This window comes from Rattus rattus, chromosome 10 (assembly GCF_011064425.1).
Source record: "Rattus rattus isolate New Zealand chromosome 10, Rrattus_CSIRO_v1, whole genome shotgun sequence".
Classification (NCBI taxonomy): domain Eukaryota; kingdom Metazoa; phylum Chordata; class Mammalia; order Rodentia; family Muridae; genus Rattus; species Rattus rattus.
This window is the reverse complement of record NC_046163.1, coordinates 66903908-66927994: the sequence shown is the minus strand read 5'-3', so window position 1 is coordinate 66927994 and position 24087 is coordinate 66903908. Positions and strand designations below refer to the sequence as shown.

Genomic DNA, 24087 nt, shown 5'->3' with positions numbered 1-24087 from the left:
CACATCCCCACCCAATACTGCATGAAGCCTCCACTCAAGACTCGGGGACAGCATAAAAGCAGGACAAAAGGACTGTAAGACCCAGATCACCAGGACGTCCCCTGCGAGGTAATGATGTTCACACACGCCAAAGAATCTGTACCCATCGAATCTCGACAGTACGGTCACCTTAGCCGGACCTGCACAACGAAGACCCCAGTTGACCATCCACTGACTTCCCAGTGGATATGGCGGACATCTCACCAGGCCCAGCCCCTAGATGAGGCACTGCAGGCACTGAGCGGCTACACAACCAGACTTCCCAAGGGAGGACCCTCCTGAGAGGTTACCAAGGTAGTCAGCCCCAAATACGTGCATGTCTGAATTCAGCATGCAGTATTAATACATACATGTGAACACACATATATGTAAAAAAACAGGAACTAAAGACAATATGGGAGGAGGCTGGGGAAGCGGGAGGTGTGGGAGGGGCAGAGAGGAGGTATAAATGATGCAAACGCAGACCCCTGTAGGAAAAAACATCTCAAAACTAGTAAAAGAGATATAAAATAGGACTTCTCAGGAATTATTTTTACTTCGTGAACTCTGTAAAAAGTTTAACTTATATAGGAAAACTTTAAAATCCCTATTCTAATGCAAGGACCTCTGGCACCAACGTGGGTGTATAAATTCCTCTTTGACATGAAAATATTGATTGGGAATGACAATGGAAGGAAGAATCAGAGGAGCAAAGGGATTCAAAGAGAGGACTTGGCAATTATTTTATAATTAATGAGGCTGTCCATCCTGTGGCTTTGTACGTTATAATTGAATTTGGATTGCTGGCATCTCAGAGCCAGTCTCTGATGCAAACCAGTATGGTTGGCAACAATTCACAGCCGGGGGACCTGAGGAGACAGTGACCACTGGGCCACAGCTCCTCAGCCTTGTCTCAGCTTGTTGTCAAACTAGTGTGAGCTGGGACATGGTTTTGGTGGCTTTTGCTGATATTTTTGGGTTTTAACTCACACTCAGTTACAATACCAAGTCCTCTACATTTCCAGCCCTGCACCCTGTGCTGGGCCCACGCCTTCAGACCTTTACCGGCAGCCTTCCCTCCTCCAAGGGCATCTTGGAGGCCACGATGCTAATTGACTGAATGTTCTCTGTGAGAAGTGAGTGTGTGTAGAGTTTGCCTGTGCTTGTGGAGGTCAGAGGTCAACGTCAAGCGCCTCCCTCCGTTGCTCTCCACTTTATTCGGGGTCTCTCACTGAACCTGGTGCTGACCAATTTGGCTCCATTGGCCGGTCAGTGAGCTCTGGGGAATGCTCCTGTCTCCCTGCCTACGTCCTCCAAGCCAGCGCTAGGATTAAAGATGCATGTCACCTCAGCAACTGGCTGTCTTCTTCTTAATGTCAACACTTGCAGCGGTCACTTCACCCTCTGAGCCATCTTCTCAGCCCTCCCCATCTTATTTAAAAGTTTTATGTATTAGCGAGACGATAACCATTGGGTAGCAATAGGCACATATTTGTATACACATTTGTACGTGTATGTGCACACGCACGTGCATACAAACACACACACACACATACACACACACACACACACACACACACGCACGCACGCACGCACGCCATTCTGATTCCTTTATAGATAGAGCCAGGCAATGCTGTGAACGCTCTGAGTGGGTGAGTTCTGTTCACCTTTTAAGCAGGGATGCTACAGGCTTCCCTCAGTTAGAGGGATGTGGTGAGGAGCAAATGAGTCAGAATGCAGCTGTCTTTTAGGATGATACAGCCATCGACAAAGGTGAAGTTTATTACCTGAAACAATGCTCTAGTGCGTTATTTGTGCTCAATAAGATGAGAGAAACCAGCTAGACGGTTGAGCTGACAAAATTGTTCCCTTCCCATACTATCACAGGGTCAGCTCACGATCTCTAGATGCCGAGTAAGATGTGCAGGCTTGCAAGCACACGTGGAGTGTCTCCCTAGGACCTGTGGGGGCTCTGTAAAAACAGCAGCAATCCTGTCAATCAAGGCTTGCTCAGAGAGCAGAAAATCATGGAGCCCCACGCCATGCCCGGAGTTACTTTTCCATCAGTGCAACATACATTTTGGCTCCTGAAAACGCAGGTGCATCTTTCTAGATATTTCTGGGCTTTCCTGAAAGTTTTGTTAGCTGCTTGATGAATACTTGTTGAAAGCACAGAGCTGAGCAGAAAGAGGTCACTGCTTTGGGAAGTCGTAGAGTGAGAGAAATAGTGACAGTTTGGAAAATCCTGGTCTCAGAGCCTCAAACCTCGAGGTTTGTTTGTGGTGACTCATTGAATCCCAAGACTAAACTAGATGGTTCTTTCTCCAAAAATGGTCCCCCCACCAATGAAACAGAGCTAAGAATCGCCTCTGCCCTCTTAGGTTTGAGAACTGAATTAATGCACACAGGTGTTTGAGATCTCTTAGCTTATCTATCACCACCACCCCTGCCCCCCAAGTTACTCAGCTCCCATTGGCCTGCTGACGATGATGGGTTTAGGTATTAGAAGTGCAGCACCTGACAGACAGGACAGGTCCCTGCTCTCCTACAGCCTGCATTTGCTAGTGAAGGATGAGAGAGAGAGAGAGAGAGAGAGAGAGAGAGAGAGAGAGAGAGAGAGAGAACCAAAATCAAGTATTAAATTACCAGGTGGTATGAAGTCTATGATTAAGTTCAACAAGGTGATAAGAAAACACATTTTTCTCTTCAAATGAAATAGTTATTACAATCACTAGGAGGGTCGAGCTAACATTTTGCTCCTCCACTGTACTACCATAACAATGATGACAGTACTATACACAGGCAAAATAAGATGGCGGCTGGTAATTAACAGAAGTAATAATGACGGGAAGTCCCGAGCAGGCAACTGCCAATGAGTGAGTGCTAAGCTATTCACTTTGGAGCCCCAGTCAGCCTCTAAGTGCTGGCTTTCCTCTCCCTCCTCATCCTTACTCGGCTGACCCAGGGAGCCCAGTGAATTTTCCCCGAGGAATAAAAATGCAGAATACTGTTTGTTTTAAAAAAAAAAAAAAAAAGACAAAATAAAAGTTGATACCGACACGAGCCCCCTCTCCACACACTGCGTATCAAAGCCAAATATAAATTATTTCTGAAGTTCTCTGCTGCCTTGGCTTATTGCTGCCAGTGTGGGCTCTTCGATTAGCATGGATAAGTGGGACCTGACCATATGTCAAGAGAATGTGTCCTTTCGGAGTGACCTCATATATCAAACACACACCCCTGGGAGGCTCGCCCCAACACCACTGCAATGACAGCCTCCTCCAGTAGATTTCCCGTTTTGTCACCTGTGACCGTATGCTGCCTCCTGTCATTTGTGTCAGTGTAGATGAGCCCTTTCCCATCCAGCCAGAGCTGGTACTCTTTAATGGCATCATTCCTTTTCTCAGGGACACTCCAGCTGAGGTGCAGGGTCTCTGGGCTCTGGGCTGTGATGTTTGGTGGTGGGACACTCTCCAGGACTCCTCGGGTGGCAGTGGCGACTACCTGTGAGCACGGAAATTAAACGGCTGTTTATTGCCATTGTCCACGAGGAATCCTGATCAATGAAAATGTCGCTTTTGCTTTAGAGCCTTGCTGTCTGGCGTGGCATATCATTAGCAAAGGCGGGGAGAAGCAGTCCCTCCCCACTTTCTGTTCCTTCCCTCTCATCTTATTTGAACAATGAAATCTGACCTTGAATACATTATACAAGTCTCCAACGACTATTTATCACAACAGGTCCGGCAACAATTTTGAAAGGCGGAGTGCAGCTCTCAGTTTAAACAAGTGCGACCCGCCTGGCAGACTGTCTTCCTGGAGAACTGTCTTCCATATGGCCCATCAGTGTCTTTGCATTTTAACAGCCTGATTTCGTAAAGTTAAGCATCGGTAAATATGGAGCAAGAGCTACATCTGAACTTGCTTGCGCAGAGCATGCTTTAAGCAGCGTAAAGGGCAGATTTCCCTGTATTCTTCCCGAGACGACTGCATGCTATCTGTACCAATGTTCTAGAAAAAGAACCTAGCCTGGTAAGAAGAAAAAAAAATCAGCCAGTTACTGAGTCCAAGGTGTCAAGGCATGGATCAAAAATGGATGTCAAAATACACTTATCCCAAACCAACAACACTTGCTGTTAGGGATGTGTTTCCCCCAGGATGAACCTGGTTTCATGTTTTAACCAATTGTTCTAGCATCTGGTAGACACAGGCCCTGCTATGAGCAAATGCAGAATTGTTCAAGGACTGTTCAGACCATAACTTTCATTGAGCCAATCAGCTGCCATCTGTCAGCAGGGCGGCGGCGGCGGTGGTGGTGGTGGTAGTAGTGGGCTTGGTTATCCCTGAGGCTCTATTAAACAAAACTGCCCGAGTGTGTGGTGGCTGATGGGTCGGATTGAGAGTGTTGTGTGGCTCTTGCCAAACCCAGTTTCCTGAAGTTTTACCCCAAGGAAGAGCATTAGAGCCATTCTGTTGGCCAGGGTGTATCCCAGGCTGCTTCGCACAAAGCCAGCTTCTGTGAAGTGGCGCCTGATTAATTTCCCCTAAAACACATTGTTTCTTCTCAGTCTCCCTTTCGAGGCAGTCTCCACCACTCACCACCCGGCCCTCTGCTTGTTTCTCCCTGGTGCCTTTGGTGGTCACATCTAATCCTACCGCTGTAACTTCTTGCACAGCTCTGGTCTAGCATGCAGCACTTTTTCATTTACAGTGACAAACGCTATCTGCCTCCGCCTCCCTGCTATCTGCTCCTTCTCTTAAATGGTTTAGAGAAGCTAGGAGATAATCTTACTGTTGTAACATCTTTGTTTCTGCCTGGAACATAGCAACCGCACCTACAAAGAGCTGAAGCTGCAAACCTGAACAATAAATGTAACACTTCCCTTTCTTCTCTGGGCATCCCACCTTTTGACACTGTGAATAAATGTAGCCCTTCCCTTTCTTCTCTGGGCATCCCACCTTTTGACATTGTGACTGCCATCTACAAACTTTGTGCTTGAGAAACACAGAAAAAAATTGCCCAAAACCCCTCGTGTTTTAAGTAGTTCCTGGTTTAGTCTCGGGGCTCAGTCACAGCAACCCCGGGGGCATATTCTAACATGGGCTGCAGGTTGGACATACCTGTATATTCTGCATGGACTTCACATCAAATCCTGCATATTATGTCACCTGTATCTTGTCACATCTTTGCCATTCTTTTTCAAGATGCTATGTGTAGCCGGCCCCAAACTTACTGTCGCTGAAGATGACTTGAACTCCTGGTTTTCCTGCCACCCCAAGGAAGGCTGGGATTGCGGCACACGCCTGGTTTCTGCAGTGCCAGGGTGGGCACTGAACCAGGACTCTAAAGGGCTAAGCAAGCCCTTTACCAACTGACTGCGTTCCCAGCCTCTCGTTCTGCTCCCAGGAACCTAAATCTGGGCCTTTATTATTCCGTAGCAAGGCTGCTGCTGAAGGTTGACACCGCTTATCCACACGGCCCCTTCATATGTTTGTTTTTCTAAGTGCGGGCAAATCTTGATGACGTGATATTATAAACTGATGGGTAGTTTTGGACACTTTATGGCTTTGTTGAATACTACTGTCCTATCCCATTTTCTACCACTATAATGAAGAACTGTGACTAAGAAGGATGTAAAGAGTTTTCTAAGTCTGCTTCAACGTTCTGGAATCTGAGAGGTGTAAGACTGGATGGGATGGTCACACGGCCATGCCGGTGGGAAAGAGGAAGGTCCGTGGGCCAAGTGCGAAAGCAATAGAACGCAATAGGCGGCCTCAGAATAACCTGCATCGTGGTGGCTCATCTGATCCTCAGAGTGTGAGGATACACTCTGCTGCTTGGGAAAGGAGGGTATTGATCCCTGTGCCAGTGTGGAATCATTGTCACCAAGTGCCTCTCAAAGCTGCCACTACCACTCAACTCTTGGTCTCTTTCAAAATTGGAATTTTTTTTCTACCCTCAAATTTCTTCTCATGTCGTATGAACTCTGTGTACTTAGGATGTAAAGACCTGGCCTTAATGTGAACATTTATTGGGCATGAACTGTTTTCTTGCACTAACACCAGCCCTCATCGTGAGGCCGGCTGGGCCGGCTGGGGAATTATCACTGTCACTGCCCAGAGATAATTAATGGGAACGGGCTACTAAAGAATCACTGGTAATTAAGAGTTTACTGTTCTTAATGAAGGACTAGTACGTGGTTAAGGCTCTGCGAGGATCTCCCCTTTCGCATGTAAACATCGCCCAATGATACACACTTTCCTCAGTGCCAAGAAGACACGGTTCTCTGGAAAAATCATACCTAGGATGTGAGTTCACACAGCCCTCACCCTGGACGACTCTTCCCACAGTTACGTGAGTTCTTCTCACCTTGCAACTGTCGGCACAGCCAGCGGCTGTGCAAGCCTTCAGCTGGTATGAATATTCCTGGAGTGGCTGAATTCCCTGCGTATCTGTGAAACTCAGCGCTGCTCCCTGAAAGCGCTCCCTTCCGTCTCGGAGGAGAATATAGCGAGTAATAGGACCTGGAAGGTAGAACAACACTGTTGTGTGTCATGCCACTTTAAATATTTTCAAACAGCATGTATGCCATAGAACTTTCCCAGTCACACTTCTTCATGCACATGCATATGTTTATGTGCATTTGTGTGGAGATCAGAGGTCAGAGGTCAACTTTATAGAGGTCAGAGGTCAGAGAACAACTTTGTAGAGTCATTTCTCTCCTCCTACCATGCAGGTCCCAGGGATCAAACTCAGGTAGTTAGGCAAGGTGGAGCATGTCCTCTAACTACTGAGCTGTCTCAACAGCCCTATCATGGAGTTTCTAAAGAAATGGGATACGGTAGCATTTTAAAATATAACATGTTTTTTGTTTGTTTGTTCAAGTAGTTCTTAATGATACTACCAGAGGGAGGATGCAGAACAGAGTTGTTTATGTTTATCTCTGTTCATCACTAAAAGGATTTACTTTCGACAATAGGACAATTTTGATTTCAACTATAATCTGCTTATTTGAAAGCAGCTCTTGTAGGTGCAATGGTCCGGGAGGTTTGAGTGATAATTTTTAGCACTGTTATTTTATTCTGTCTCAAAACGATGAGCAATGAAGTGACACGAGGGGTTTCCTTTTATCAGTAAACAGTTCCCACTGAATAGAGGCATGTCAATGTGCAATGCAGTCATTTCCAAACTGTAGGAAGTTACAAAGTCGGTAATTCTACTTTTGAAGTAGCTCAATACCATTTGACTGTGCGGGCTCCTTCCACGTCAAGAAAATGACATCTTCATGATTGCCTGTCCTGGCCCACCTAGGGGCCATGACGCCTTGAGGCACATCTTCTCTTGTGCTGGCTCTAACAGACTGGCTGAATCCTCGCCCGTAGCTGTTCCACGCAGAAACCCTATATTCATACACAGTGCTGGGCTTGAGGTCTGTGTCTGCAAGACAAAAATCAGACTCTGAGGACTTATCTTTTTATTCCTTTCTTTCTTTATAACCATCATACTAAAAATTAAAGTCAAATACTTTTTAAATTTTTATTTGCATCTCTCTCTTCTGTATGTGTTTATATGAGAGAGAGAGAGAGAGAGAGAGAGAGAGAGAGAGAGAGAGAGAGAGAGAGTGAGTGTGTGTGTTTGTGCTTGTGCCTGAAGTGGCTAGATGATGCCACTGGATCCCCGGATCTGGAGTTATAGATAGGTGTGAGACTCCCACAGGGGTATTGGGAACTGAATTCTGGTCTTCCACAAAAACAGACTCTTACTTTGAGACTCATGTCACTAACCCCCTAAAATCAAGATCTAAACATTTAGAGCTAATACTTAATGCTTACCCCTTTGTGCATACATAAAAATCTATTTTATAGAGCATGAAAAAAGAAGTGTTAACTAGATGTGGAGATGGTCGTCTCACAGCAAGGAACTATCATTTCTGAACAACTGAGAAGCTGGAGGGAGGACTCTCAGACTGTGTAGTGATTGTTCGACAGGTGTGGCCACGCAACCAGGATACATGGTAAAAGCTATGCTCGGCAGTGTTGGAATCCCAGCATGGGGGTTGGGGGTGGGCAGAGTAGAGACAGGTGGATCCCAGAGCACTCGACCAGTGGGGGAACCTATCTCAAAGTAAGATGGGAGTCAGAAGGACAGGTGAGTGAGGCCCTGCCAGCCGAACTGCCCTACTCCCTAGGCTAGGTCCCCAAAGACACATTCCACAACCTCTCTACTCCCACCTTACCAGCCACCCTTCGGAGTGGTCCCTATCCCCAATTTCACAAGGCTCAAGTTGCTCAGGTGCAGGTCACACTAGTCAGAAGAACAAAGACCCCCCCATTGCATGACAGGCAAAGCTGATTGCCAGAAATCAAGCTCCAAACCTGGGCACAGACTTCCTAGTGGATCATCATTCAAGCAGGTCATCAGAAGTCCAGGCCACAAAGACAAGAAGACCGAAGAGGAAACAGAACTTTAATCACCCAGACCCAGATGCCTAAATGCCAGCGTAAGAATATAATGACAGCCATGGAATATGGCACCATCAGAGACAGAAAGACCAGAATATTCCAAAGCAGCTGGAGCATAAGAAAATTTTAAGAATGACCTTAAAACCAACTTTCTGATGATGATAGAGATCATCGATGAAGAAATGGGGGAAAATCCCTTAAAGAAATCAAGGAAAAGATGAACAATAAATTGGAGGAAATCAATAAATCCCTTAAAGAATGCCAAGAGATCTTTTTTGTTCATTTGTTAACAAACAAACAGGTGAAGGAAACTGTTCGAGACATGAAAATGGAAACAGAAGCAATAAAGAAAATACAAGCTGAGGAAATTCTGGAAATGGAAAACTCTAGGCACTGTAGACTCAGCATCCCCAACAGAATATAAGAAATGGAAGAAAGAACCTGAGGGGTTGAAAATATGGTAGAAAAATAGATTTGTTGGCTAAAGAAAATGTTAAATCTAAAAAAAATTTAACACAAAACATCTTGGAAATTTAGGATAGTGTGAAAAGGCAAATTTAAGAATAATAGGAATAGAATAAGGAGAAGAATCCAAGCTCAAGATCTGAGAAAAAAAATTCAACAAAATCATAGAAGAAAACTTTCCTAATCTAAAGAAGGGCATGCCTATAAAGATAAAAGAAGTGTAAAGAATACCAAATAAAGTGGACCAGAAAAGAAAGTTCCTGCGCTACAGAATTATCACAAATACTAAACACACAGAATAAAGAGAGCTACAAGGGAAAGAGGCCAAGAAGCCTGGGCAGATGTCTTGAAGATTCTTAAGAGACCACAGATGCCAGTCTAGACTACTATAACCAGCAAAATTTTCAATCACTGTAGACGGAGAAAATAATATATTTCATGATAAAGTCAAATTTAAATAATATCTATCTACAAATCCAGCCTTATAGAAAATTCTAGAAGAAAAACTCCAATCTAAGGAAGCTAACTACATTAATGAGAATGGAGGCCATAAATAGCCTCACAACACCTAAGAGGAAAGTTAATGACACTTAAGTGCCTTCATAAAGAAGTTAGTGAGATCTCATACTAGCAACTTAACAGCATATCAGGAAGCTCTCAAACACACATCAACCACCACCACCACCACCACCGACAACAACAACTACTGCTACAACAAAATAACATTAAAAATTAACAATCACTGGTCATTGATATCTCTCAATATCAGTGGATTCTATTCCCTGTTAAAAAGACACAGGGTAACAGAATGGATATACCAGGACCCACTCTTCTGTATACAAGAAACACACCTCAACATCAAAGATAGACATTATCTCAGAGTAAAATTTTGGAAAAAGATTCCAAGCAAATGGACACAAGAAACAAGTTGGTATAGACATCCTAATATCTAACAAAATAGATTTTAAACCAAAATTAATCAAAAGACATGGAAGGAAATTTTATATTCATCAAAGGAAAAATCCAGATGACATTTCAATATTCAACGTTTATGTTCTGAATGCAAGGGCAGCCACATTTGTAAAAAAAAAAAATTAAGCATTAAGCATTACTAAAACTTAAATCACACATTGAACTCTACACATTAATAGTGGGAGACTTTAACACTCCACTCTTATCTATGGACATATCAATGAGTTAATAAACAGTATGAGTCAAATGAACTATTAAGTATCTCCAGAACGTTTCTCTCCCGCTCCACATACACACACCACACGCACACATTCTTTTTTCACAGCATTTCATGGACCATTCTCAAAAACTAACCACATGGTCACAAAGCAAGTCTCACCTGATATAAGGAAATTGAAAAAAATGGACTGTATCCTGTCAGATCACCATGGATTAAAGTTGAACTTCAGCAATAGAAACAACAGAAAGCCTTCAAACTCATGGAAGTTGAACAACCCTACTCAATGACCACTGGGTCAAGGAAGAAATGGATAAAGACTTCCTAGAATTCAATAAAAATTAGTGACCTAAACTTATGGGACACAGTGAAAGCAATGCTAAGACGGAAGTTAATGACACTTAAACGCCTTCATAAAGAAGTTAGTGAGATCGCATACTAGCGACTTAACAGCATATCAGGAAGCTCTCAAATAGAAGCAAACACACCTCAAAGGAGTAGAGGGCAGGAAGTAATCAAACTCAGGGTTGAATCTATAAAATAGAAATGAAGAGAGCAATACAAAGCATCAATGAAACTAAGAGTTGGTTCTTTAAGAAAATCAATGAGACAAACAAACCCTTATCCAACCTAAATGGAAAGCAGAGAAAGAATATCCAAACCAACAAAATCAGAAACAGAAAGGAAGGTATAATAACAGAGACAGAAGAAATCCAAAGAATCATGCTATACTCCAAAAACCTGTACTCCACAAAATTGGAAAATCTGAAATAAATGGAAATTTTTCTCGATAGATATCACTGACTAAAGTTAAATCAAGACCAGCTAAACAATTTAAATGTACTGGTAACCCCTAAGGAAATACCACCACCACCACCACCACCACCACCACCACCAACAACAACAACAACAAGTCCAGGGTCAGATGGTTTTAGCATAGAATTTATCAGACTTTCGCAGAAGACCTAATATCAATACTCCTCAAATTATCCCACAAAATAAACACAGAAGCAACACTGTCAAATTTATTTTATGAAGCCACAGTCATCCTGATACACGAAGATTCAATAAAGAAGAATTACACACAAAAAATGTAATAATATGTAATAATATAAACATGATATAAACAAACTGAAAGAAGAAAACCATGTGATCATCTCATTAGACATCAAAAGAGCCTTTGACAAAAATCCAGCACCCCTTCCAGATAAAAATCTTGGAGAGATCATAGATGCAAGGGACATAGCTAAACATAATAAAGTCAATAGTCAATACCAAATTCAATGGAGAGGAACTCAAAGCAATTCCACCAAAACTAGGGACAAGGCAAGGCTGTCTTCTCTCTCCGTATCTATTTAATATAGCAGCTGAAGTTCTAGCTGGAGCAACAAGAAGATCTAACAGATACAAATTGGAATGAAGTCAAAGTATTGCTATTTGCAGATAACATGATAGTATACGTAAGTGACCCCGAAATTTACCAGGAAGTTCCTAAAGCTTATAAATCCCTTCAGCTAAGTAGCTAGATATAAGATAAAGTAAAAAACAAACAGTAGCCCTCCTATATAGAAATGACAAGTGACTGAGGAAAAAATATCAGCTAAACTGTCTTCACAAGAGTATCTAAGATTCTAAGGGCAATTCTCAGCAAGAACATGAGAGACCTGTGTAATAAAATGTTCAGGTCTTTGAAGAATGAAATTGAAGAAGATGTCAGAAGATCTAAAGATCTCCCATGGGTTGGTAGGATTAACATAGTAAGAATGTCCATCCTACCAAAAGCAATCTACAGATTTGATGCACTCTCCATCATTGAAATTCCAACGCAATTCTTTACAGACCTTCAAAGAATGATGCTCAACTTCATGTGAAAAAACAAACAAAAACCACACAATAGCTAAAATAGTCCTGTATAATAAAAGAACTTCTGAAAGTATCATCTTCCCTGATCTGAAGCTGTACTACAGAGCTGCAGTAACAAAAACTGCATGGTATTAGCCTACAGATACACCCATCAATGGAATTTAATCGAACGGAATCCAAAGACCCAGCCCTAAATCCACATGCCTGTGGACATCCAATTTTCAATAAAGAAGCCAGAAGTATACAATGGGAAGAAGAAAGCGTCTTCACTAGAACCTGAGAGCAAGAAAGTAGGGAACAGCCTTGAATGCGTCAGGGAATGGGAGAGCTTCCTGAAGAGAACAGCAAAGCACAGCCACTAAAGATCAACAATTAACAAACGGGGACACTGAAAAGCTTCTGTCAAGCAAAGGATCTGTCAATAGGATAAAACGATTGCACACGGAATGGGAAGAGATCTTAACCAACTCCGCATCTGGAAGAGGGCTAATATCTAATATATATAAAGAACACACACACACACACACACACACACACACACACACACACACACACACTCATGCAGAGGGCTAGACGGAGGGAAGGATGGAGGGGGGATAGAGGGAGGGAGGGAAGGAAGAAGAAAGAGTGGGGTGGGGGAAGCAGGGAGGCAGGGAGGGAGAGGCATACACTGATGAATCCAGTTAATGGAAGGATGAGCCTCCTGGCAGGCTCTCTAATCCCAGTGGCGAGCCCTAAATGCACACAGGACACAGTAAATAGACTTCTCAGCACGGACTTAACAATTTTCATGAACAAGTACAGTAGAGGAAGATCATAAGCTCAGAGTCAGCTCAGGGCATGTAGCAAGTTCAAGGCCAGCCTTGGCAAGCTGGTGAAACTTTGTTTCAAAACAAATACACAGGGGTTGGCTAGGGACGCAGCTCCATCGGAGAGTGCTTGTTAAGACTGGATGAGGCGCTGATCTCTACCACAGCACTGCTACAAATAAAGTTTGTTTCTCATGTTCAGTTTATAGCGATTTTCTGTCAGGCAAAGCAATCTGGAGTGTAGGTTTTAAAAGCCCTTATAATGTCACATCGGCAGCACATCTATTTATTTCGGAAGAAGGCTCCTGCAAGTATGCTTTGAGAGCCCTTCAAAATCTTGACTTGATTGCAGGTGGCAGATGAAAGCAGGGACCTCTCTGGGATGGAAACCCAATCATTTAAGATGAGGGTCCGAGGGCGTGATATTTAACTGACAGCAGGAGACTCAGAGGCTGGTCAGACTCTGGTCTGTTTTGAAGCCTTTCTTAATATTATTTTGTTTATTTCATTTATTAAGTAACTTTTGTTTATGAGTAGTGTGTTAAATCCTAATATACCATTTATAAGAACATCTCAGGCTGGAGGGGAAGACGGGTAAGTGCCATACAGTGAAGTGGGTGGCCTTTGTAAGCCAGGTGCTGCAGGGACAAAAGTGTTCGTGGCTGACCCAGAAAGCCTGGACCAAGGATTGTCATCTTGGACCTGAGCAGGACGATGAGGGGCTGTGGGAAGGGCTGCGGGAGGGAAGCAACCCTCGAGAGAGGTGCCAAGCGTTCTGAAGGAAGCTGCTTGCCCACACGAAGCTTCCAGACCTCATGCTTCAAAACGCATTGCATGTGGGCTGTCAGCTTCCCACAGCAAGCTCCTTTTCTAGGTCTGACCCTCTGTTCCCTCGCCTCCTAGGATCACACTAGATAGTTGCCTTGGGAGTACGCAGGGTGTGCTGACTACCTCGCACGGCGCTGGGGTAAATGCCCGGCTCCTCCTTCCCTATGTAAGCTTTCTTGTCTAGTCTGGCATCTGGAACTTTCCATTCCTGAAATTTGATGTGCTCACCGCCTGTGCTTAAGTAAGGTCATTGTGGTTCATGTTGAATACAACATTGCTTTGTCTATTTAACTGGACCGTGTATGAATTATGTAACTTAAAACGACGCTCTCTGGCTCAATGTATATCACACACACACACACACACACACACACACCTTTTTGCTCAAAGCAAGGTTATTCTGTAAGGACACTTTGGTAAACATTCGAATAATAAAACCGTAATAAATAGCAGAGCTAATTTAGAGATAATCTTCAACTCTTCAGAGCGTCTCACCCAGCTCAGCCAGTGCTGAGTGCTAAGTACTTCTACTTAGACTAGTCCAGAAGTGCAAAAAATGGTAGCTAGGAGTTAATATCTCAATGGCTGTGGTTATTGGTCTGAGAATGATTCACCATTTGGGGGACAGCCCTGTTCTGGAGTGATCTCCTTCCTTAGAGCAATGCTCTCAGGTCTCCCAAGTAGGCTGACAGGCTTCTCCCTTCTTCCTGCCTCCAAGCACAGCACAATCCATTCTCTGCTCTCAGTAAAAGTCACTTCGTAACTTTGAGAATGGAAATTAATTTGTCAATCAATCCAATATTCCAGAAAGGCACAAATAGCTTATTTATTTCTTATTCTTAATTCTCTTTTTTTTTAATTTAATTTAAAATAGCATTTATCCTTGCTGAAGGACAGACTTAAAATTCTAAATAACTGACTGTGAGCACATCCAGATTGTGTCGTGGATTACTGTGCAACAAGTTGGCCTAAAAGCATGATAGAACTGATTGATTGACATGTAGGGGGTTGTCAGAGAGGAACAGAATCTGCACCGGCAGTGACCTCTCACGGCACGGGGAGCAGGTGGCATCCCTTACCTATGAAAGAGCGTGTATTTTCATCTCCAGAATGAACTATTTCCTCTGCTGCAGAACACAGTCCTTCTGCTGCTTCCTTCCCTATGGGATTGAGAGGCCCTCTCGACACCATGCAGATATGGGTGGTGGCGTTGAAGTCGCACTGGCCACAGTGTGCTGTGGCTCTCATGCTTGCTGGGCAGACAGTGGCACATACTCTGGTTTCCTGTTGGGAAAGGGACAACTGTCTTTAGCCTTGTAGAGTGCATCTTTGTATCACTTAAATGAAACGTTTTACCCTTGTGATGAATGAACACTTTAAAACACGGAATGGAGAAGCGCTGTGTACCAAAAGGGGCAGAGACTATGGAAGGCAATAGTTTGGATAACAGTTTCGGGTTTGTGCCTTTCTACTGGGAACGTGGGCGTCATATACTATCGAAGTGTCTTCTGTATGAGTGCATAAATTGGAAATAAATTCACCAGGAAGTCTTGGTCTGTGAATCAAACGACCTGACACTTGAAATGGCCCTGAGCTCAGAGCATACATGACCAACAGGAACTGCGGGTTTCGATGTAAACTTTGATATTTCCGTGTGGTACTTTGGAAAAAAAAATATAGGATGGGATTTCAGAGAATCTGCACTTCTGTGCCATAAGAAAAGTTGACACTGGGCCCAGCAAGACCATTCAGTGCATAATACTCCTGAGGCTAAGCCGGAGGTCTGAGTTCAATCCCCGGGTCCTGGATAGCAGAAGGAGAGGACCAGCTCCACAAAGCTGTCCTCTGACTTCTCCGTGGCACAAAGGTGTCCCTGACTCCAAGACACAAATAAATTAATGTAGCAAAAGTTTAAAAAGACAGGTTAGACCCCCAATACATAGTTTTAGAACAGCTAAGTATTACATATTGTCATTATAATTATTTACACTTGTTAATCTTTTCTCTGAGGAAAAGGTTCTTTATATTCACCAGTGAATGTTCTAATCTGGGGAAATTAAGTGCTTAATCATTTTAAATTATAGGAGCCATAGGGAAGGCAATAGTCACGAGGCACAGATCCACATTGCATTCCTGTATATAAGTAATAAATGGGTTTTAAACAGTTTCCATATTAAAATTTGATTTCTCTTCTCTCTTTCACGAGAGGTTAAATTATTCTCTCTGAGTTCATCAAAATAACATTTCTTCAGAAAAACATGGCAGTGATTCCATTAAGAGGAGGAAGTAAGTACGTGTTTATCGTCCTCTCTGTTCAAAGCCTATCCAAGGGACAGCAAAGAACAGATTACATATAGGAAATAAAGAGAGGATGTCTAAGGAAAGAGGCAGGGACATAACACACAGGCCATTCCAACTATTTGTCAAAGTTGGAAAGCAGCTGTTCGGAGAGGCAGGAGCAGTGCTGGTCAGAGGCATGGCTTCCTTTCCTCAGACCAGCTACTTCTTCCGTTATCAGTGAAGATACCAACTTCCAAGCCCATGTGTATTAGCAGAGGCCCTCTAGTTTGATTATATATATATATATGTGTATATGTATAGGTATAGGTATACACACACATGCACACACACACACACACACACCACACATACCACACATATGTGCGTATGTGTATGTATATATATGTGTATATATATTCATGGCAATGAGAACAGTATCCAAGGACAACCCAGACAACAGTCTTTGATTTCCCTTCTCACTGTGATCCCTAGGCTGTTTGCCTGTGAGGTGCCAGGAAATGACACTGCTTTCTGCTGCCTGGCTAATATTTGATGTGATATGGATATTTCTATTCAACCAACCAACCAATCCAAACCAAATATAGCCACCAAAAAGACAGATCTGAAGCATTTCCACCACACCCTACTCACAGAAACTTAAAAACAGAAAGAAACTGGTGTTTGTGTCTCCTCCATCCCTCTCCTGAAACTGGCATTTTTGTGAAGTAACACATATACTAAATCACTTAATGATCACTTTCTAATGTATACATATAAGTCATGCTACATACTACACACAGAAACAGACACAGACACACACACATAGACACAGACACACACAGACACACATACAGACACAGACACACACAGACACACATACAGACACAGACACACACAGACACACAGACACACACACGCAGACACATGAACATACACACAGACACACACACACAGACACACATACACAGACACATGTACACACACACACATCTCATGCACACACATGCATACACAGACACACACACAGCACACACAGACACACACATGCACACACAGACACACAGAAACACAGACACACACAGACACACACACAGACACACATGCACACACAGACACACAGACACACACACACACACATGCACACACACACAGACACATGCACACAGACACATGCACACACACAGACACACACACACAGACACATGACACACCACACAGACACACACAGACACATGCACACACACAGACACACACACAGACACATGCACACACAGACACACACAGAAACATGCACACACACAGACACATGCACACAGACACATGCACACAGACACACACACACAGACACACACAGACACACATACAGACACATGCACACACAGACACACACACACACAGACACATGCACACACACAGACACATGCACACACACACAGAGACACAGACACAGACACACATACAGACACAGACACACACACACACAATTATATCTAATTAAAGCTGAAAATCATATTCTTTGGAGTCATCACTTATGTGAACTTTTCTATTCCAGCATCGCCTGTTTAAGCAACAAAACTCTAAACTGTGTGGTTGGCTTAGTAGTTAGGCAGGATTGATTGATAACAGGGGTGTGTTTGTCTGGTAGAGGTCTCTGGTATGGCATGAAAAATTAGAAAACTTGTCCTGGATGGCTCCAGGGTGGGATGGCTCCGGGGGTGGATGGCTCCGGGGGTGGATGGCTCCGGGGGTGGATGGCTCCGGGGGTGGATGGCTCCGGGGGTGGATGGCTCCAGGGGTGGGTTCTAAGATAGGGCATCCACACTGTGTACGTGTGTGTGTGTGTGTTGTGTGTGTGTGTGTGTGTAGGTGTGTGTGTGTTTGTGTGTGTGTGTGTGTGTGTGGATGTGTGTGTGTGTGTGTGTGTGTGTGTGTGTGTGTGTATGTGTGTGTATGTGTGTGTGTGTGTGTGTATGTGTGTGTATGTGTGTGTATGTGTGTGTGTATGTGTATGTGTGTGTATGTGCATGTATGTATGTATATGTTTGTGTGTATGTGTGTATATGTTTGTGTGTATGTGTGTATATGTGTATGTGAGTGTGCATATGTGTGTGTGTGTATATGTGTGAGTGTGCGTGTGTGTGTATGTGTATATATGTGTATGTGTATAGTGTATGTGTGTGTGTGCATGTATGTGTGTATATGTTTGTGTGTATGTGTGTATATGTTTGTGTGTATGTGTGTATATGTTTGTGTGTATGTGTGTATATGTGTATGTGAGTGTGCGTATGTGTGTGTATGTGTATGTGTGTGTGTGTGTGTGTGTGTGTGTGTTTGTGTGTGTGTGTATATATGTGTGTGTGTGTGTGTATATATATGTGTGTGTGTGTTTGTGTATGTGTGTGTACTGTGACTGTCTGCAGCTGGCAGTGCATGCCAGATTGAGATAACCTGAAGAAGAGCCAATGAGTCTGAGAGGAGCAGAGAGGGACACTAGCAGGGCAGGGTCAGGACCCAGATTTAAAACAGCAGAAGGGAAGGTAAACCTACTGAGTGCAGGGCAGGAGCTTCCCGGTGGCTTCCTAGTCTCTGTATAGCAGGCAAACCCATTCCCAAGCTGGCCTAGAGTCCTAGGATACTTGCTACCATTCTCAGTCACCTGACTCCCTGGCAAACAAGCTCCCTGTCGCATGACGACCCTGCCATGCATCCCACTGATAGACAGACCATGACGGTGCACAGCCCCCAGACAGCCTCTGATGAAAGAAGAGATCGCACAACGTCAAAGATGAATGGGCTTCGGGCAAGCAAGAGTGGACCAAAGATAAGAAGGGTCAAAGCCCTGCTGAGTAAACAAGTGATACTATCCAAAAAATAAAACAGCAAAAAGCAACCTTATCAATACCATCAAGATCATAAACATAGTCTCCCCAACCCAGAAGCCCTTAAGACAAGATGGTTCCATTTTAAAAAAATAGAAAAGTCAAAACATAAATTCAAAGCAACACCTCATTGAGGTTAAAAATAAGAATTTATCAGTGGATGGGAAGGGCTAGAAGAAAATGCTAACAGATTAAAGGAGATTGAGAGCAATGGAGATGTGGAGACTGAGACAAAAGTAACTGTAAATTGTCAAACCAATTGTGAAATTAGACTCCCCAGAAGTGAAGGTGGTGGACTCCAGGATAAAATGATACCTCTTCTACACCGTTTAAAAGCTGGGACACAGCTCAATGATACAGTCAATGCTCGTCTGGCACGTGCAAGGCCGTGAGCTCCGTCTCCCAGGCTTAGGGTGAATCAGAGTAAGTCCACAGAGAGGCCCATTTTCATGAATTAGACAGTGACCACAGGTCTTAGGTGAGGAAACAGGTGAGTGCTGCTTCTCAGCTCACTCTCTCTGCCCATCCCACAGAATGGTGCTGCCCATGCCTCTACACACACCCTGGAGTGAGTGTTACATCTTCAGCCATTTTCTCTAGAAAGCACACCCATAGACGCACTCAGAGGTGTAGTTCTCAGTAATTCTACATCATAGGACGTTGACAGCTGAGATGAAGCGTCACCGTTGGCAGCCACCTCACCCAGGGCTGTAAATGGTGCTGTGTCGGGGCCAGGGAGGACAGGGGCACACACCTCCAGCCCCCCACTCATTCGAAGTGCCGGGTAAAGCTTCCCGGAGAACAGCTAATCATTAGGAATTCCTTTAGAATTCACTGCACTAGCATCAATCATGACAAACTCATTCCGTATTAATATGGATAGAATGCAAAAATGAATAATGCACCCGTGGGTTTTTATATTCCTATTTTAGAAAAATAGTTATGAACAACGTGTTTCTCTTTCCGTCGCCAAAGCGGCACCTCCGGAGAGGCTCCGTGTCAATTACCTCCGTCGCCATTCCCGCTGAAATCTCATCAGAGCAAACGTATTTCACGGGATTATATCCAACTCCATCACAGCATCGCTGGCTCTCTGGAATAAGTTCAGTGTGGCAGCATCTCACTGGCACGGGGTCACTCCCTCTAACGTGTGCTTTAGAGTCTCCACTGGAAGCTGAACAGCATATGGTATCCGACATATTCACATAATCCTGCCCGCAACACAGCATTCCTGCAGCAGTAAAGTGTTATATATGAATATCGAATAAAAAAGGGGAAGAAAACTGAGGCAGCCGTAAAGCTTGGTGTAAAAACGTCAGACTCGGGCTGTTTCAGTGGAGGAGCCACCGTAAAGGTAACATTCCCCCCACCAAGGTGATTTAGATGTGCGATGAGGGTCCTTCTTACCAGGAGCACCAGGCACTCATTAGGAAATGAACACACTGGAGGAACTGTTCGGAAATCATTTGGCTGGGCCAGACTCTGCCTGCACGCACTCCATTAAAAAAAAAATAAACGATCGGGTTTCTGTCAAAACTGCCTGTCCCCTTTGCGATGATAACATCATGTTGCACAAGTAGGTTGACTAAAGGGGCCTAGAGAGAAAGCTCCAGAAATTCACAAGGGAGATGGAAAGGTAGTGACATCTCAGGTGAGCAGTCCTTGGTAAGGGCTGTGTGAGCCCCTGCCTGTCTTTGTGGTGTAGCATTTGGCTCTTGGGCTCTTGTGAAGTCTGAAACCGCCCTATCTCCCTTTCTTTCTCCCAGAATTACACTGGGTTTGCACAACTGGGTCAAGGATGTGGCTCAGTGGGCAGAGTGCTTGCTTATATTTGCTCTCCACTCTGCACCATGGAAACCAAGAAGGCGGTACACTCCCGTGATGCCAACATTAGGGAGGTGGAGGTAGGAGGATCGGAAGTGTGAAGTTATTTTCAGTGACACAGTAAGTGTAAGGCCACCTTGGGGTCCTGTGGTACGTGAGGCCATGCCTACCAAGATACAGCAACTATTCAAACAGCTGTACCTCTAATAGTGCATGTCACAAAAAAGATGGTGAGTAGCCATGCTGGCCAAGATGTGAAGGTGAAGAGGCCATAGAATATTCAGCCCTAAATAGAATGTGTACCCCATGTTCTTCTTCTAGTGCTCAGGGACCTCTGTGGAGTGAAGGTTAGAAGGATTGTAAGGGGCTGTGGATGCCTATAAGGGAACACCAGGACAGTGAGCCATGGTGGTTACTGCTTCTGATGTCTGTGCAAGCCCAAGTCATCCCAAATCCCAGGATGGAGTGAGGAGTTGACAGGAAGTCTCTCCATTGCTGAGGATATAACAGAGTTTGCTAGTGCTGGGGGCTGCAGAGCTCTGCTCTGTTCTAAGAGCGTGAGCCCTGGTGAGATGATCCTTCTCCAGTGGGAGGCCAGGCATCTAAGAATACATTTAGGGGGAACTAATTGGTCTTGATGGATTTAAGAAGATAAAAAAGAACACAAAATTGGGTGGGTAGGGAGAGCTGGAAGAATTTGGGGGAGGGCTTTGACCCCCCTACACCCTACACACACCACACCCTCACCCCCATACTATACTCACCACACACCATACACATACATAAAACATACATCATACACACATCACATCACCACACATACCATCTCCCTACATTACACATACCACACCATAGCACACATACACTACATACATCACACATATCAGAACATGCACACATACACATCACATATACACACACCACACATACCATCATACCCCCATATCCTCCTCTCACACACAACACACAGACACATATCCCCACCACACACACCACAGCATACACACATCCACCACATACCAACACCCACCACACAGACCATACACCCACACATACTTCACCCACACATTACACAGAGATGCACACACTCAGAAATACACACATATCACATATACCATACACACACATACACACCCCACATACCATATACAACACAGCCACCACACACACACATCATACAGAGATACACACATGCACAAACACCCCATACACACAAAACACACACACACACACACACACACACACACACATGCAGCCATGCATGTGTGCACACACACATATAAATATATACCTCAAACTAGTAGAACATGTTCATGGTCACAGAAAAACAACATGGTAGCCAGCCACTATTTTCTGAATCTCTCAGATCTGTCAGATGATGTGGTCATCAGGCTCGGGAAAGTGGCCTTACAGTGAGAATCACTCACTCTCTTACCCAAAGAACCAACAGACTTTTCTCCTGCTGACCAAACGCCTGTCATTTATTGCCGAGGAAGAAACCTGGCATACATTTAGACATAAAGGCACCGGTTAAATAAACAGTACTCCGGGGTTGGATTATGCAGGAAACGCTGGTGCCTAGATGGCATGTCACCACGCTGTCTTATTAGAATCTGCATCTGGCCGTGCTGCAACCTGATGAATCATTCATTTTAATTAGAGTTCTGTTTGTTTATTATTAGTCCCGACTGATATCACAAAGAACCTCGAATTCCAAGTGTTCTGCGTCCTGAATTGTTTAATCTGGTCCTGTACAAACACCCATATTAGGAACAGCAGTCTTAATAATAGACCAAAGACTTTTTGAAGCTTTTTTTTTTTTTTTTTTTTTTTTTTTTTTTTAAGTCATCTGGTAGACCTCAGCGCGGTGGGTCCCTTAAAGGAAGATGCTGTTCAGTCAGGGCTCTGGAGAACCATCAATCACACTGCTGTTTATACTTCAAAAAATTTAAATATTTAAAAATTGCATATGTGACTAATAATAGATACTGGTCATTATAGAGTTTTGATGTAGCATGCTGACCTAAATGTGACATGACAACTCTTCAAAGTAATTGAAAGTAAACTATGATATTAATAATTTTTATTAACCTTCCTGGGTCATGTTCTCGATAATAAAATATGCACGGCAGGGTTCTCATTGTAGACTGAGTCTTAATTATGTGGGTAAAGACAGGTTTATTCATGCAAAATGCCTACTTATACATGTGTGTTCTTGACACACAGAAATGAAACCGGGCTCCCCAGGCTGGGTTTGGTATTGTGTGGCCATTACCTTTCTGCTGCTTTTGGATCAGACATTAAAATACAACCTTGGATCCTTGACTGTCATCTTTTTCTCTAGTAATTTTCTTAAAACTATTCGTGTTTCCATTTTAAGGAGCAATCAAAGTCTGAAAACCGGCCTTTTAGGGAGGAGAGCAATTCTCCCCCCTCTACTTTCAAATTACTGCATGGCTTCACCATGCTTTAAGTATGAAATCAAAATGCAGACATTGACCTAATTCGAAACTCCTAATCAGTCATCTGATCGCTCTGAGGGACTTTTGACAGGTCAACTAAAATTTTGATAATGAACTGTTTTTATACGGAGGGAAGAAGAAAGAAAAAAAAAGGATGCTTTCTTTGTCAAAGGGGTTCATCCTGGCTTTTCTGAATTTTCAGGCAAGATTTCACTCACATAACAAGAAGTGACTCCCTTTCTAGTTTCCTTGGTAAACCATTACTTCTTTAATTATTATCAACCTTGTTCCAGTGTGATAAATTGCTAATTACTTAATACTCTAATCAGCGTTCATTCTTTGCACAGATAAACCACGACAGTGCCATTAATTTAAATAGTAATTTCACTTAATGGCCAGAGCGGCACACCAGATTTTTATGCAGCATTTTCTGAAGACTGCATCCATCACCGTGATATTCTGACATAAAGATGTCTGACGTGCACTAACTCACTTAGGGAGAGCAGATGTTGCAGAGCGGGGCCCGGTAGTAATACCCATGGTGCATCACTTCAGCATGAATGAGCTGCAAATCCAGAGACGGGCCAGCTTCTGAAAGGCATGGCAACAACCTTTGACCCTTGCCTAATTTATCACGCATAGCACTTGACTTTTGAACTCTGACACACAGAAGTCACAATTTTAAATATGCCCAAAGAAAAACAAGGTAGACCATGCATTATTGATGGCGTGGTCTGTTCTTCCAAGGGCTCCCCAACACATGTATATGAACGTGGAGAGCGTCTCTGAACAAGACATAGGAATTATCAATATGTACAAGAGTAGGTGTTTATGTTTCAGGTCCACATGGTCTTTCACTACATGTGGACAGTGGGTGGATGCCTTCTCCTCTACTGTAGACGATGGAGAAAGAACTAGAAGGAAGTTCACGTTACCCAAGTGTGGCACGAGCATTTGTTTAATGTCTAGGACTAATGAAGAAATATTTATCAACACATCTGGTGATTTGT

General features: G+C 43.6%; 1 protein-coding gene across 1 annotated transcript in view; it reads right to left on the bottom strand.

The window, feature by feature from the left end:
* Positions 1-24087, bottom strand: part of Ush2a (usherin) — a 670292-nt gene that overhangs the window by 131306 nt on the left and 514899 nt on the right. The window contains exons 50-54 of the mRNA XM_032915475.1: positions 19799-20022; positions 14712-14916; positions 7256-7453; positions 6386-6540; positions 3324-3522 (exon numbers count right to left, since the gene is read on the bottom strand). Coding sequence (XP_032771366.1) covers positions 3324-3522; positions 6386-6540; positions 7256-7453; positions 14712-14916; positions 19799-20022 — 981 coding nt within the window. The remainder of the gene's footprint in view (positions 1-3323; positions 3523-6385; positions 6541-7255; positions 7454-14711; positions 14917-19798; positions 20023-24087) is intronic.